The sequence below is a fragment of the Hetaerina americana genome, unplaced genomic scaffold, assembly GCF_022747635.1.
Source record: "Hetaerina americana unplaced genomic scaffold, ioHetAmer1.1.p SCAF_6, whole genome shotgun sequence".
NCBI classification, from domain to species: Eukaryota; Metazoa; Arthropoda; class Insecta; order Odonata; family Calopterygidae; genus Hetaerina; species Hetaerina americana.
The window spans coordinates 82369629-82386772 of NW_027287205.1; the positions used below are offsets into that span (position 1 = coordinate 82369629).

The 17144-nt window shown below is 40.9% G+C and overlaps 1 protein-coding gene across 1 annotated transcript in view; it reads left to right on the forward strand.

The window, feature by feature from the left end:
• Positions 1-17144, forward strand: part of LOC139695476 (uncharacterized) — a 252978-nt gene that overhangs the window by 234168 nt on the left and 1666 nt on the right. Inside the window, exon 11 of the mRNA XM_071594262.1 lies at positions 13865-16633. Coding sequence (XP_071450363.1) covers positions 13865-16633 — 2769 coding nt within the window. The remainder of the gene's footprint in view (positions 1-13864; positions 16634-17144) is intronic.

The window sequence follows — 17144 nt, forward strand, 5'->3', positions numbered from 1 at the left end:
CAATCCGACAAAATCCCTCTCGCGAGGAGTACAGGTAAGGAGCAAGAGATGGCAGCACCCTCAACCCTCGCTCGTCTTCCGCCGTGCAGGCTTTCTCTCATAGAGGCCTCTGTCTGTCTTTTAAGTGTTGACTTCCTCCCAATTGTGTTTGATGTGGTCTTGGCTGCGGTAAATACTATATGTCGCGGAGATGCTTGTCTCCATATGCCTTTACCCTCAGAAATCCCTAAATCCAGCCCACTACTTTAGTTATCATCCTGTAAATAATACAAAAGGGTATTCGGTGAGAAGTATGTTATATTTAAGGAAAGGTTTTCAAATTCAAAATGTTTACAATTTAAAATTTATATATGCAAGTGTATCGCTTAAACGTAATGATATATTTGACTTGATTATCCAATGTAGTACAAATGTCTAAGTCCAATAAAATGTGCAAATCTGTATTTTCTAGATAAAAGCATTGAATATATATATATATATATATATGTATATATATATATATATAGTATATATGTATATACAGATATATATATATATACATATATGTATATATATATACATATATGTATATATATATACATATATGTATATATATATATATACATATATATATATATATATATATATACATATATGTATATATACGAGGGTCATCCGGAAAGTAGTACCCGTTCGTGCCGCATGAAATGCTGACGACTGAGTAGCGTATATATATATATATATATATATATATATATATATATATATATATATATATATATATATATATATATATATATATATATATATATATATATATATATATATAAATGTGTGTGTGTGTGTGTACACACACACACATACTCATATGCATATATCATATATTCAATGTTTTAGCTAGCTAACACCCGTATATAGTATATTCAGCTTATACAGTATATACCTGTACTTTGACTGGTTCGTTCTTTGAAGTCGGGAAAATCGGCCTGGTAGTATCAGCGTTACATCCTCTCGATTTGTCTCATAATGCAATGCGGAATTACGTGAATAAAAATTAGCATCGTCGTAAAAGGGTGTGAATTTAATAATTAATAAAGTCATTCCCGGGGAAAAAATTTTCCTCAGGCAAAATTAACTCGCTTATATTTTTTGCCACATGGCGAAATTGAATCAAAATTCTCACCGCCAGGGCTTCCTCTTGACCCTCATCCTATTTTCCAAACTCATCCATCCTACCGGAGATCCTTACAGCTATAAGCTTACCCGACCCTCAAACATGACGAGACTGCAACGACATATGTCATTCGTGTGTGCGCCTAAGCCGTTAAATGTCGTGCTATGGTGAGTGTGCCTGCCTGTTTTGCATCCAATGCCTCCTCCATCACTCCCCCTGTCTCCTATCCTGTTCACTGTCCCTAACTTTCTCTTAAAAATGTGCAAATGTATATGTTCCCCCATCTCTTTATTCCTGTCTGTTGTCAACTATGTCTAATTGACCCTCCACTTTATATATATATATATATATATATATATATATATATATATATATATATATATATATATATATATATATATATATATATATATATATGTATACGCACGATCCGGAATTCTCTTTTGCCTTTTCAGTCGGAATCTGTTCCCCTTTCTTCCCTGCTCCCTTTCTCTAATTCAATGCAATGAGATCCTGGCTGAAGTTTGAGATACACGAGTGTTATTTGCCAAAGATCATTTCTTCAATTTTGAAGACAGTAGATTTTCTTTTGCATAATAATGAGTCCGTAAAAGAAGTGAGTAAAAATATATTTGCATATAAGGACGTATGAATGAACATTCGTGAATTGTAATGAGTGCCTTTGGCATATTAGCCATTTCTTTTCTTCTAACATTGACGCCATTAGGTTTTAAATCTGTTCAGTGCGTCTATTTCCACTTATTTCATTTTTTACCATAACGCGAACGCTTTTTTCCAGGAAAGTGGGGAAGTTAATCCATTATACATATTGGGAAGATGTCATGATTTTATTACTTTTTTTTAAATACAAATAAAATTGAAATACACCACCAATTTAATACGTTAAATGAAGTTTACAATATGCCGTGGCTTTTCATACGTTTTATGATATTTCTTTGTGAATGCCTGACTTTTAGGTTTGGTGATTTGAAATGTTTACATTCTCCCTTTTTGAAGGGCTCAAATTCATATAAACGTTTGACCGAGGATCATTACATTCAAGGATAGTTTCATCAATCCTTACTTCGTGGAAAATGTTATCACGTGATCTTGTTTGTAAAGGTTTGTCTGTGACCGTTTTTCGACCGAATATACTTAAGGCAAAATGAGTTGCAATGAGTAACAGCAGCCAGAAGTCTGTAAAAATGCATTGATTCCTCCAGGAACTCTTTTGCTGGAATGTCATGGAAAATCCTTTCTGGTCTCTCTTGATCTCTTTCTGGAGCACAAATATTCGCTCTTGCATGACGTCATCTTTCAGATTGTTTGTAATCTTCATGTCACTCGTTAGTAATTATACTACTTTCATTGTACATATGCCCTATTTGTCTCTCTCTGTCTTTGTGTGTCTCTGTCTTCTGTCCTCTGCATTTCATCACTGTTTGATGCACATATTTCGGAGATATATGCCTTTCAATTCCTTCGCTTTTGTTTGGTTGTTTACGCAATGCTTATAAATGTGATTTCAAGTGAATATTAAATAGTTTCCTTAATTGTATGCTTGGTGTTCCAATTTTAGACATCGTCTGCCTTCTTTCGCTCGTCCAATATATATCTTTTTGTGACACGGAATACAATAGGTTGTATTAAAGTGCACTGCACGTAATCGGTGATTAGATTAGATCAACGGTGTTAATAATAGTGATACTATGATGATAGTCACGTCTGGTAAATAGTATATTTGAAAATAAAAGTCTGACTTAATATATATTATATTGAAAGCAATAATAGTTACGTTAAAGCTCTACTTTTGCCAGAACTATTTGTCGGCAAAATGAATGACATTTGGAGTATTTCTTATCTGTGATCATTTAATTTGAGAAAATTAAAAATTTAGACTACCAAATATGAAGCAATATATTTTACAATTGGCTCATGGCAATATTTTATTAATATAGCCCCCCAATCATTTCCTTCGTCGTCTTGATGCGAAAGTCATTTGTACACATTGGTGGGCAAAAATAAGTTAATTAAATTAGCAACTAAATTCACTGTTATATGTTAGTGATATTTATTTTATTGGAGCAGCTAAAATCTTTATTATATTTGTACATAAAATCGATCTATTATACCACCGAGGTATATTTTCACCCCATGTTAGTTTCCAGAAGCTTCCTTGGAGCATTACTTGAATTGCATACATTTTAAGAGTATTGTAAATCTAAGGTATGAACTTGAAGGGTGTAAAAAAGAACTATTTTAACAGATTAAACTTCTCGCGAACCGAAAATAATATAGGGTCATTGGAAGAAATTGTGTCTAGGTTACTTTGCGTGCAAAAGAGCGCCGTATAGATCGGTAACTTGGTGCGTGACTCGAATGTTTCCAAGGGAAAAGAGACAACTGTGGGAATAAAATACTTAGTTACTTAAGTTACCCTTAAAAAAATTTAATGCATAAATTCTTTGCTAAGTGAATTGAAAACAAAGTAAAAGTAATATGGGTGGCCCTTCCGCAGTTTATTTATCACTTCGTGAGTTGCGGATTGGCGAAAATGTTTCCCACGTGGGTTTTTATGTGGCTTAATAATTTGATTTGGATTCATACATAATTCCTTTATTTTTATTCATTTCATTTTTTCATTTCCAGTATTGTTTTTTTTTTCGTTTTTACATCAGTGTAAAGTCGTCTTTTGGAATCATTTTAATAGCTCGTCCTTTTTTTAAATATTATTTTCCGTCAAATACCTCTGATATCATCCACAGTAGTTTCGATTCATCTTTTTATCGTCACAGTATTTTGGGTACTTGTTAATTTAAGTATTTATATCTTCCTTCTATTTTCACAATTTCTTTTCGATCAGATGTCATGAAAATGGATAAAGTTTTGTTGTTTAATGGTCTTTAGTGTCTTTAAAGCACTGCTTTAGTCTTTAAAAGACAGCATTCCAATCCATGTACCTCTTCAATGTATCTTGCGAGGTTCTCCATCCATTTATATTTAAGAACTTGCGTGAAAATTTCAACTTGAAAATACATTCCTCTCACTTCTTTCGGTCTGATAAATAAAATAAAATGAATCTCAGCGATAACAGTAAATAATTACGACTGTCTTAGAGTAAGGGTCACAACCATTAATTAAATCAAAGGATAAGTTTTCATAATTAACGCGGGTTATCTTTATTGACACAATTGATTGCGAATGTTCGATCAATATTTATCAATCAAGAGATACGAAACAAGCCGATTCCTGTCACTATGAAGAATCTTTGCCCCATATCATGCCATCCGAGATCACGGTCTATTTTACAGGGTGAAATGCGAAGTCTGGGTAACAAAAGAGTAAGGAAGTGCCGAAAAATAGTCCATTAACCATGATTACGAAAGCTTATTTTTATTGTAAAGAGTAAAAAATGCATAAATTATCAAATGTTTAGTAAAACCTCAATAATGAAATTGGATGAAATTCTAATCAATATTTCGTAAATAAATACTAAAATATCCAAAAATGCATTAACCGGTAGATTATCGGTAATAATGATAGCTAAAAATAACCCGAAGATAATGTTTGAATCGGGATATATTCCGTATACATGCTTATCATACGTACGAGTATTTCGTAGTGCGTACTACGTACGAGAAATGCGGTTCTAGAAGGTAATTGTATAAAATTCAAATAACAGTTAAAGTTGTAACATACCATACGATCGAGGACGATAACACATCATACTAAGTGGATGATATACAAGGTTTGTTTAAAAAGCATAGCTAACATTTTTTCCTGACGTGTACATAACGTACTGTTTTCAGACCGTCGGTTAAGAGTGCGCATGATCGCGGATATCGCATTGGCATTGATATAAAACAGTGACAGTGCAAACCATTATCACTGAAAACCTGGCGATGCGAAAGATTTGCGCTAAACTCATCCCGAAAGGTCTTTGAAACCCAAAGGACGACGACGATTTCTCAAACCCCTTGCAGTTCCGACTTAGCACCAGCAGACTATTTCCTATTGCCAAGGTTGACATCCTCCCTCAAAGGTGGTGTCTACCATGGGAAGTTTGAATGCGTACCCTTGAGGAACTTCCAGGATCCGCATACCAGGGATCTTTCGAGTCATGGAAAAGCCGCTGGCAAAAGTGTGTCGTCACTCGAGGGATGTACTTTGAAGAATTTTGAGGCATTATATCAATAACTGAAATTAATCTATTTACCCGATACTTTTCATGCAAACTTTGTAGGACTACTGAAAAGCGATTTTGCTCATCGTAGGCGCAGAGTCAACGGGTTCGTAACAAAAACCTTCTAGTGCATACCAGGCTACAATGCAAAATCTAATGCACTTCTTAAAGGTGTCAGGATACAACGCTGCTATAGTCCTTTCATCAGGTCTATCCCCTTAGCAGGGTATCTGCTTTACATATATAGATAGCAACGGTAGGTTAGTTTTTGGCAGTGCCAACTAATTGCGTAGTCCAGCCTAAAATGTTCGTCGGGAAATTGGTGGCACGCGACTTGACAACATATATTAATTTCAATGAATATTGAAATGTGTCATTTCCTTCGTTTATTCATAGCATCAAAATTATATATTATAAAGGAGCAGGTTAAGGATATTCGTCCAATGTAACTCGTTACTTAGGCAACATTTATCGTCGTAACAATTATTTACGTAGCCTTAGCGATTTGTGATTAAATGCTCCACCATTCTGCTGACCGTTTAAGACTCAGCAGCTAGTTATCATCCGATCCCATTTATATTTCATGCCAATACTACTAAATGGGTTGCCAGTCGTGGTTGGCTCACCACAGATTATGATTAACTCCGAGCTATTCCCAACCGTGCGAGGTTGCTGCACTGCAGGCCACAGACTCGTCCACCTTTCGACGAATAGAACTCCTTCATTTTTTCGCGTGAATCCCAGTCCCAATGTGCGGGAGAGTGGATTCCGCGCATTTTTTCCACTCCTGTCTCGTATCTCACTCCGCCTTTCGCACCCTCCCCTTCCCCTTTCGCCCCACACACTAATCGATCACGGTGGAGTTCTATATTTAGAGCTGGCCTGATTCACACTACCCCTCATTCCTAGGACGTGCCTGGCCTCCGGCGGCGACCGGAAGTATCTAGGCAAAGGACCGCTGGCCCTGATTTGTACGAGATTAGGTCTTAGTACCGTGCTGGTCCCGAGCACCAGGCACCGACACCAATACCGATTTTTACTGATATTAATCCACCACAAGATCTTAGATTCCGGGAAATAATCTGGAGTGTCTCGTTACCGTTCCTTTCCCTTGGTAACGAGACCAAGGATTTTTTTGCGTTATAAGTAACTCTGTATTTTTACTTTACAAAGATGCTTGTGTATACGTGCATCAAAGTTTAATCCTCCCCTCTTCTATTTTATTGACTTTTTTCATGCCATACTAATACTTGTACAAGTATTTCTGTCCCAGGTACTCTCTTAAGTGCCGAAGATATGTACCCGAGATACCTTTACTGAGTTGTCGGTAATAGTTTCTTCAGCCCATCCTTCCAATTTGTCACAACGATAAGAATGTATCGTTATCGCCGATTTAAATTGGCTAACTCTGAAGAAATTTTATCTTGAGTGATTTAATTTGGGCGTATTTTTAATTAAAATCTGGGAAGATAAGCATGAGGGGATTTGAGAACATAACCATGATGCGTATATTATGCCTTCGATACAGACATTTTATTCCCATAGGAACAGCAGGCTTTGAAATAGGGGATCCTTGTTTCAAATGGTATTCCTCCCTTCAACACACCACATCAATACCCGCCTCGTATCTTCCCCGTACGTTTCTTTACGACAGATGTGCTCTGGTAACAGGTTCTGCTGTGGTAATGGGTACCGACCGCCGCGGCGCTATTTGCTGTATTTCAAAGCAGTGCCGTTTCCGGTTTGGCAAATCGATCGATACCTACCACTGCGCAGTACGGGGCTCCGTACGAACTACTGGATTTACGCTCGAGGCACAGTTGCGTTCAGCCGTGAGGGGGAGTGGTGTGGGAGTTAGGTGCCAGGGTAGGGGCGTGGGAGGGGGATGCACCAATCGGGTGGCGTCATCCGGCGCCCCCTCCCTCACCAACGTCCACCTGAACCCCCTTCCCCTCCCCCCCCTCCCCCCCAGCCCTCCGCCGAATCATTGAGAGTACCTCCCACGCGCCAAAGCAGCTGGCAGATTCGTTTTCCATCGTGACGTACGCCGCGCCGTACGCACCGCCCACGCACCAAGGAGGCATTCACCTCGCCACTGCACTCTCCCGCACGTGGGAATGCAAATCTGGCCGATTCGCCTCTCAAGAATACTGCTCTGTTATTACTCCCTATTTTCTTGTTACAGAGAAGTTTCATTGAAAGCTATAAGCTGTTAACTCTGCCAAATTGTTTTTGTTCTTTTCAAAACATATGTCGAGGCCGTACTGAAAACCGAATTACTTATTTATTTATTTATTTATTTGAAACTAGTCCGAAAACAGCACTCTGGCCTTTACATCGGACTATTAACAAAGAATAACAATGGAGACGATTACAAACACCCAAGCCCTAGGTGGAAGAAACCCACCCAGGTGGGAATCGTTGCCGCGACCCATAGATTGGCAGACGAGGACGTTACCCCGCCGCCACCGAGGCCGGCTGAATTACCGCGGGAAAAAACAAATAAAGTACCTATTTTTTAAAAAATCATTCGAGGTGTCTTCATTTTAGTAACTGGAATTTTTTTTTAATTTTTCAGTGTGTGCGAAATACATGGTTTGTATAAATATTTTCGGGGATATTTTTGGAAAAATAGAGGTATTTCAAATATTGCTACGATACCTCAAAATTCTTCCAAGAGGGCATCCCTTGATCGTCCACACACTTTTACCAGAGGTTCTTCCACGACTCAAAGGCTCCCTGGTAGGCAATCCCGGAAGGTCACTTAAGAGTACGCGTGCAAACTTCTTTAACGGCCCTTACGATCCCATGAGGGTGTCTTTTGAGGAAGGTTTTCACTTTTGAATAGTCTTTTTCTGTTTTCAAGTCAGGGCTGTAAGGGGGTTGGGGAATCGTCGTGATGTCGTTTCAGGTGTAGGCAATTAGAAACTCGACTCTCCAAAAACCTTTGAGACGAACTTAACGGAGATCTTTTGCATCGCCAAAATGTCAGTGAAAATGGTGTGCATTGTGATTGTCTCATCAATGCCAATACAATCTGCGGTCATGCACACACACTTAACCGGCGGTCTGCATGCAGCACTTCAGGCACACGTCAGGAAAAACCTGTTCCCTATACTTTTTATACGAACCCTGTATTGGACCGTGAGATCTTACCATGAGGTCAAACGGTCAACAGAGAGTTCTACTTACAAGTTCAACGACGTTTGAGTGTAGTAATACTAAAAAACGCCTAAATTTATGACGAAACAATTCATGGCTTTTGCACCACCACGATATAATTCACCTGCTTTGCACTGCTCACTGCTTATTGTTCGCGAAATTTTGGCCAAGAAGAGCACTTTAATGTACTCCCAGCCTCAATATTTGCCAGACATATCCCCGAGGTACTTTATTCTGTGGCCAAAAATAAAGAGAACCTTGGAAAGCCGTCGTTTAACGAACATAGACGAAGCTAAAAACACATCGCTGAGAGAGCTAAAATCTATGCCAAATATCGGAGTCCTGAAGTGTTTCGAGGATTAGAAAAAGTGCTGGCAAAAGTGTATTATAACTATTAGCGACTAATTCGAAGGGGATAACATTGATGTAGACGAATTAATATATTTTAGATACCTAGAATAAAACAGCAGAATCAGTAACACGTAATTTATTACAACAAATACACTTGTGTATGTAAAATTTACCAGCGCATTTCTTTGTGTTGTAGTGCAACTCTGTATTAACACTTCCTCCGTATCTTTGCTCCGCCCCTTGATTCTTCAAACATGAATCCCCTTTGCTCTAGCTTTTCTCCCTGCTGCTGTCGGTATACTTTGTAGCACTCCTTGTTGGTGTTATATCGTATGTTAGCTTTCGATGTATTTTATCTGTTTCAAGTACAAGTTGTTGCACATTTCCATTTAGGAAATATTCTCTATGTGTTTGGCTCACGTTTCTTGATGTCATCATGTTTTGCTCTGCTTAATCGATGTCATAGATGTAAGATCAAGTCAGTTGAGAACAATACTGTGCAGTTTTTTAAATGGTTTCATGTGAAATGCTATTGTAAAATTAGAATCAGTGTCACATGCTGAACTGAATTATTTGCCTATTCCTTAAATAAACGAGTCATAAGATACTAAATGAGAATTTCAAAAATATTCATTTCCAATTTTTCAGATAAAATTTTATGATGCCAATGTTGGAATTTTCTATTTTAAATATTAATAAAAAATATGAATTTTGCATACTTTTCATCTTACTATGCATCAGGCGTCTGCTAGTTTTTCCTCTCATTTCCATTCGTCCAGTCTTATGCCACTTATTCATGTTTAAATTGAAACAAATACACATTTGCATTGAGCATGTCAATAAAAAACAAAGGTTTCGTCTTGATTAGCATTCTTTAATTACAAGTGATGCGATGTCTTTGATTAATGAATAAAATGATTTTCAGATTTAATTTTAAATGATGAACGAAAAAATATTTTTTTGTATTCTCAAATGAAATCTTTACCCCTGCCGACTGCAAGACTAATAACCTAATGAATTCAATATTTTCAGACAAGAGAAAATGGGTCAAAAGACGAAAGTGGAGTGTGTTACTTTGACCCCTGCATTAACTTAATTAGTTATCGTTTAATAATTTCATACCTTGAGGAATTATTAAAAATTTGTTTTATTGAAAATGTGTACCCCTTCGCGAATTTTATCTCCAGGAACGTATAAGGCAAGGCGTAATGGATCTATCACATCGCTGGGAAAAAAATAAAATGTAACGTGAATTTATTAAGTTTTTACAGCACTGGTAGATTGAAATATTTACGATGACCATGACGCAAATGCATGTCTGTATGCACTGTGAAATGAAATCGAAGTAATTAACTGCCTCATTTGGTTATTCCATGGCGTGATTTAGGGAAAAAGACTATTTGAAAAAGAAATACATTCATTTAAGAATATTTTATAATGAATTTATTCTTTACTGATAGTCAAATATTTTCATCTTTCTTATCAATTCTGTGACATTCTCTGCAGATAAGAATCATTTAGTATTTCGAAAAGTCTGAAAACCTTTGGAAGTAGATCCACAGTCATCATTTAATTTAAACAAGAAAGTGAAACATGAACAAAATGTTTATTTTCCGAGATGAAATTCCGAATGGTAAATAATGCTGGCTAATGACGACGATTCCTGTAGCACTTGGTTTTCCAAACTTCTCACGTTTGCATTTTCTTCAGATTGCTTCCTTCCATTTTTGCTCCATCGTCTTCTTGTCTCTCTTTTTCTTTCCTCTCTCTCCTCTTTTTTTATCATTACGTCTTCGCATCTCATCATTCTAAAGAAAGCCTCCTTTGGGACATTCTTCTTCATTCAATGCATTCCGCAGGGTTTACGAGACCACGGCAGCCTACAGCCCCGAGTATTCCGGGGCCAGTTTATACGGGTACGGCGAAACACGGTAAGTCTTCAATTTTTAAGTTAGTGCTCCATTGAAAACTGTCTGAATACTTCACGCTGATTGTTTTCATTGCGTGCGGCCGGAAAAACGTGATTACTTATTAGTGAATATGTCCTAATCAGTAGATTATCACAACAAATGAACACAAATCAATGAAGCAGCAGTAATAAATCATCTATTGACTGAATACCCATGCATTTAGATTAAACCAGAGCTTGGGGAATTGATCGGGCATCAAATGATGCAAGCGCGTCATTTAATGCTAACGGCTAGTTGCTCTGAGGACTAATATTTTATCGTGCACTCCTACTTCTACGTCTATGCGTTCGATGTTTCATTCGTGATGCCTCGGTCATTTAGAGAATAATAACGCAGATATTATGTCGAAATCATAATTTAAAAGCATTTCCCTTAATTGTTTTTCTATGTTGAACAAGAGTGTTGTAACTGAAATAATTACATGCCGCTGTTTTTCTCACATAAATACTCTAACTGTTCAAATCTCTTCTCATGTCATCTTTATTTTTTTTAAATGGACACCCTGTTGAATATATTGTTATTTTTTCACAGTCTGAAAGGAAGTAAAAAAGGGTGAGATTTTTTAATATTAAATCAAAATCAATTTTTTTCACATTTTATTTTTTATAACATAATTTTCCGTAATGATGAGGGATTGAGGATAGCAAAATTCAGAGATATACTTTCTGACTTCATCAGGCATTACTTTCTTAAGTATGATTCTTATATTTTTTTAAGCAATCCTCAAAAATTATCTGTGCATGGTTGGTAACTTCGTTTGTTAGTAGCACTAATGATAATACTTTTATATTCTTCGAGTTACTCAAAAGAAGAGCGATTTATTGAACGAGATAATCGACAGGCTTCTATTGTTTTAACCTTTATCATGTTTTTAGAATACGAAGGTGTTTTTCCAACTTCTCCTACTTTAAATAAAAAACTATTATTAGTAACATAAAAATAGCATTTATTTAACATTATAAGAACATGCATATAATACTGAAGTTCATCAACGGTCGACCTATATAAAATAAACTGTGACTACAATATGTTATATTTCTTAGTTTTATACTCCTTCCCCACGCCTGTTATTAACCTTATATTGACTCTCCTGCACATATTTCGTGAATATTTACACACACACATATGTATAAAGTCGTGCACACACAGATATGTGTGTGTTTATATGTATATATGTATATATATATATATATATATATATATATATATATATATATATATATATATATATATATATATAATGTATAACACTAGTGGACACAGACAAAAACACAGAAACACAAAAAAAGAGACTCACTATTTTTCGAATTTTCGGTGGTCGTTGCCACCTTTATCAAGGAAGAGAGGGACAGAACTGAAGGGAATACGAGGGCTGGAGCGATGGATGGAAGGGGAAGGTGGGGAGGGAATTCCGAAGGGACGGGTATGGAGGGGCAGCGTTAGAAGGGTGGGGAAAATGTAGAAGGTGATGGGGGTGGAAGGGGGATGAAAATATAATTAGAGCAGGGTAATTAGTGCCTAATATTAATTCCTGGCCAGTTCCAGGACTCCAAAACCCAGATGAAGGATTGCTCCAGTGTTTTCAGTTTTAGAGGAGGATCAGAGGGTGGGAGGGATGCTATGATGGATACACTATAGCATTTATCAAAGGGAGTGTTGTGTTCGGAGGCGTGTTTGGGGATAGGGAGCATGTCAATTAAGGAAGAGTTTTTGCATGAGACTCGGTGGTTGTTGATTCTGATATTGAGGGGTGTGGTGGTTTGCCCAATATAATAGGCAGGGCAAAGTTGGCACTTCAGAAGGTACACTACATTGCTAGATGTGCAAGTAGAGGAGTGAATTGGCGGGAGAGAGTTAAAAAGCGGGTGGGAGAGGGATGGGATTTTGGTTTTGAAAATAGGGCATGTTTTACATCTGGGTTTATTGCATGGCGTTGGAGTGGTTTTAGGATTTTTACTTTCAAACGCCCCGCCAACCTATCCGATCTCCTCAAATCAACAAATCCACTCCTTAAATCCCCAACCCGTCCTAAAACCACTCCAACGCCATGCAATAAACCCAGATGTAAAACATGCCCTATTTTCAAAACCAAAATCCCATCCCTCTCCCACCCGCTTTTTAACTCTCTCCCACCAACTCCCTCCTCTACTTGCACTTCTAGCAATGTAGTGTACCTTCTGAAGTGCCAACTTTGCCCTGCCTATTATATTGGGCAAACCACCACACCCCTCAATATCAGAATCAACAACCACCGAGCCTCATGCAAAAACTCTTCCTTAATTGACATGCTCCCTATCCCCAAACACGCCTCCGAACACAACACTCCCTTTGATAAATGCTATAGTGTATCCATCATAGCATCCCTCCCACCCTCTGATCCTCCTCTGAAACTGAAAACACTGGAGCAATCCTTCATCTGGGTTTTGGAGTCCTGGAACTGGCCAGGAATTAATATTAGGCACTAATTACCCTGCTCTAATTATATTTTCATCCCCCTTCCACCCCCATCACCTTCTACATTTTCCCCACCCTTCTAACGCTGCCCCTCCATACCCGTCCCTTCGGAATTCCCTCCCCACCTTCCCCTTCCATCCATCGCTCCAGCCCTCGTATTCCCTTCAGTTCTGTCCCTCTCTTCCTTGATAAAGGTGGCAACGACCACCGAAAATTCGAAAAATAGTGAGTCTCTTTTTTTGTGTTTCTGTGTTTTTGTCTGTGTCCACTAGTGTTATACATTATTATTCACGTCCGTGAGACTTTCAAAAAGTGTTATATATATATATATATATATATATATATATATATATATATATATATATATAAACATATATATATATAAACATATATATATATATATATATATATATATATATATATATATATACACACATATGTATTTCCATTTTTCTATATACATGAGTACATATATATACATACATGTATTTATAATATCTATTAAATATATCTTATGCATAACATAATGATTCCCTTTGCACTTAATAAACCAATTTTGCCCCTCCCCCCCTTTTAATCGACATAATGAAGGTACGATGAGGATCGCCAGTGGACCTCCGGAGGATATTACCAATCCGGGGACTACTCAACCACCGTGCCATCCGCGCCATCTGGGGACCACTACAGAAATGAGGCGGACGTGCAATCGGTCCACTCGGAGTCCGCCGTGGACTACCACAACTTCACTCAATACGGGAGCTACACGTCCGGCTTCTCCTCCGGCTACGGCGTCGGGGTCTCCGTCAGCGAGAGCGGGAGTGCGGTCATCGTGGCGCCGACGCGGCGCTCCGGGCGCCGCCCGAGCTCCGTGGCAGACCTCTACTCGGACACCCCGAGGGTGGAAGTGACGGGGGGCAGCTCCACCCCCGGCCCGACACGTCGCCAGAGGGTAATCCCACCCATCCCCACGTCGTACAAGCAGCTTCACGAGAGGCAGCAGAGGCATCGACTGTTACAGCAGCAACAGCAGCCGCCGCAACAGACGACGGAAACGCTTCAACAGCCCCAGACGATGGTCACCGAACCCTTGATCCCCACCACACAGACGCAGTACTACGACAGCTACTCCGGGGGGACGGACTCCGGCATGGGGGGCTACACGCAGACCACGTACGGCGAGGAAGCCCAACGGCCGGGCTACACAGAGGACACGTATCCGACATCGTTCTATGGGGACACCCAGGACAGGAGGACCAACGGGTACAACGAGGACTACAACTACGCGTACCGCAGCATAGACAACCTGACGCCGCCCGCGACGGAACCAGCGAGGACCCTTCCAACTGTCACCACGACTTCGCAGAGTAGGACATCCTACGGAATATCCACGACCGCCTCCTCCGAGATCGACATCGGGGACAAGACGACGGTCTATCAGACGGGAAGGATGTCTGCGGAGCCACCGGTGACGGACAGCAGCCACCAAACGAACGCCAGCCACGCCCACAGGCGGAGACAGCCACCGCAACCACCGACGCAGGTGACCACGACAATTACGGCGACCACCCAAGACGAATATTACTTCAGCGCTCACGAGCGAGACTATGAGGAGGAGGAGATAGACTCATCCTACTACGGACGGTACGACTCAACCGCCGAGACCAAACCCACGGTGACCGCTCCTACAGTGGATACGTCGGTGGCCACAACAACGCCGACGTCGCAGACATCGGCGACCACCACGACGGCTGGTGTGGGGGATAAGAGGAGGGCGGCGTGGAGACGAGACAGTCCACTGACTCTGCAGAAGGACGAGATACAGATACCACAGACCACGATAACACTGGCACCAAACCAGCAACAGCAGCAGCAAAGCGGGCTCCAGGCTACCTCCTACCATCACGACTCGATAGAGTCCTCCCGGGAGGATGATCTCAGGGACTCCTTTGAGACGGCCGCTTCGTCCATCAGCTCATCCCAGCGTCGCTATGACTACTCAACTGCGGCAGAGACGGTCACGACGGTGGAGAGCCCGGCCAACGCTACTCCAACCACGACGGCGTCGCAATATGGTTCCCAGTACCAGCAGAAAACGACGCCTTACCTTAAGACGCAGCAATCATTCCACGAAGACGACTATGGAAACGAGCCCAGCCTAGGCTACTCGTCGGAGAAGCAAGACACGGACATGTCTTACGACCAAGGAGAAACCACCGACATATACGAAGACCAGCAGTACAATGGTCTGCAGCCTTACGGGGAGGATTCGTCCTATCATACCGACCAGCAACAGTCTTCATACGCAGAAGAAGACGATTATTCGAGACAATACGGTAATGAAGAGGACCAGCAATATGGTGCCGATGACTCCGAGTATAGGGTGCAGGACCAAGAGTACCAGCCAATAACGTCTTCTTACCAGGACGACAAGCCATCTTACATGGACCAGTCACAGCAAGGTTTCGGACGAGACCAGTTATCCTCTTATGACCAACAACAGCAGCAACAACAAGAGCAGCATCAGCAAACGGCGCAGCAACAGCAACTTGAGCAACAGTACAACAACCTTACAGCAAGGGACCAAATAACCGCTCCTCCTGCTTCAGCTGCCCCTCCGCCGAAGCCAGTCTCGGCCGCGGCTTCCTTCTTTTCCTCCTTGACTGGGTCTTCCACCCCCGCCTCCACCGCCTCCCCCGCCCAGCCCTCTTCCGGCATCACTGCCGGTGGCCTACTCGGGGGCCTGGGTTCCACCTTGTCCGGACTGTACCAGCGGCAGAAGCAAGTAGTCTCTGCCGCAGTGGAAGGTGTTGTGCAGACGGCCGCGAAAAAGGCCGCCCCGCCAACACAACAGCAGCAGCAGCAACAACAACAGTTGCAACAGCAACAACAGATGCAACAACAGCAGCAAATGCAGCAGCAAATGCAACAGCAGCAACAACCCGGAGTCCCGACTTCTATGTCCGGAATGATGCCCACGTCCGGCGATTACCAAGCCAACCAGTACCCCGTCCAGTCCGCCCAGATGGGTGGCTATCCCGGTTCGATGCCCGACTCTTCTACCGGAGTATCTGTCGCGGCGACCGGTTCTACATACGGTTCTGTCCACGGGTCGACCGCCGGGTCGCACCCACCCAGCTTGGCCGGGTCCCTGCCTGGTTCCCGGGCCGGTTCCTTAGCCGGTTCTCTTCCCGGATCCGTTGCGGGCTCCCAGGCGGGCACACGGCAGCAGAGGGGATACCTGAGGGCGCAGGAGTCGTTGGACAGTTGCGCTGAGGAACTCCTGGAGGTCGTCGACGGCCTGGAGGAGAGATTCCGGCCCGGGGACGATGAGGAGGAGGAGGACATTGTCAGCCGAGACGAGTGCGTATCATCAATTTGTTTTTATTATCCACAAATAATAATAGCCGTAAGGATGAATTATCTGTGATTTTGAAATATCCTTTTCAATGCAACATTTTCAGAGTGTAAAAATCATTCGCCTTGCCTGGGATTCGAACCCAGATCCCTCAATATCCGGTCGTGTGCTTTAGCCCCTTAAGCGGTCGAGGCTTCCTCTCAAACTCTGAAATTTTGGAATCTGAAATATCCTGCTTATATTAGTGCGAATGGAACTTAGAAGACATTGGCTGTCGTATTGACAAATTGGCTGTCGTATTGACAAATTGGCTGTCGTAGAGGATATACCTTTGATAAATCATAAGATTAGCAATAAATACGAGATAGCCGAAACCGTAAACTTGATTGGCAGTAGGTTTGTAAAGGGGGGAGATAAAACCAATTTACAAGTAAGGGAAAGGATAGGGAATGCACACTAGGTCATTTGGGTGTGTTTGAGAAACAGTGACCCACGAATACCGCAATCACACACAAA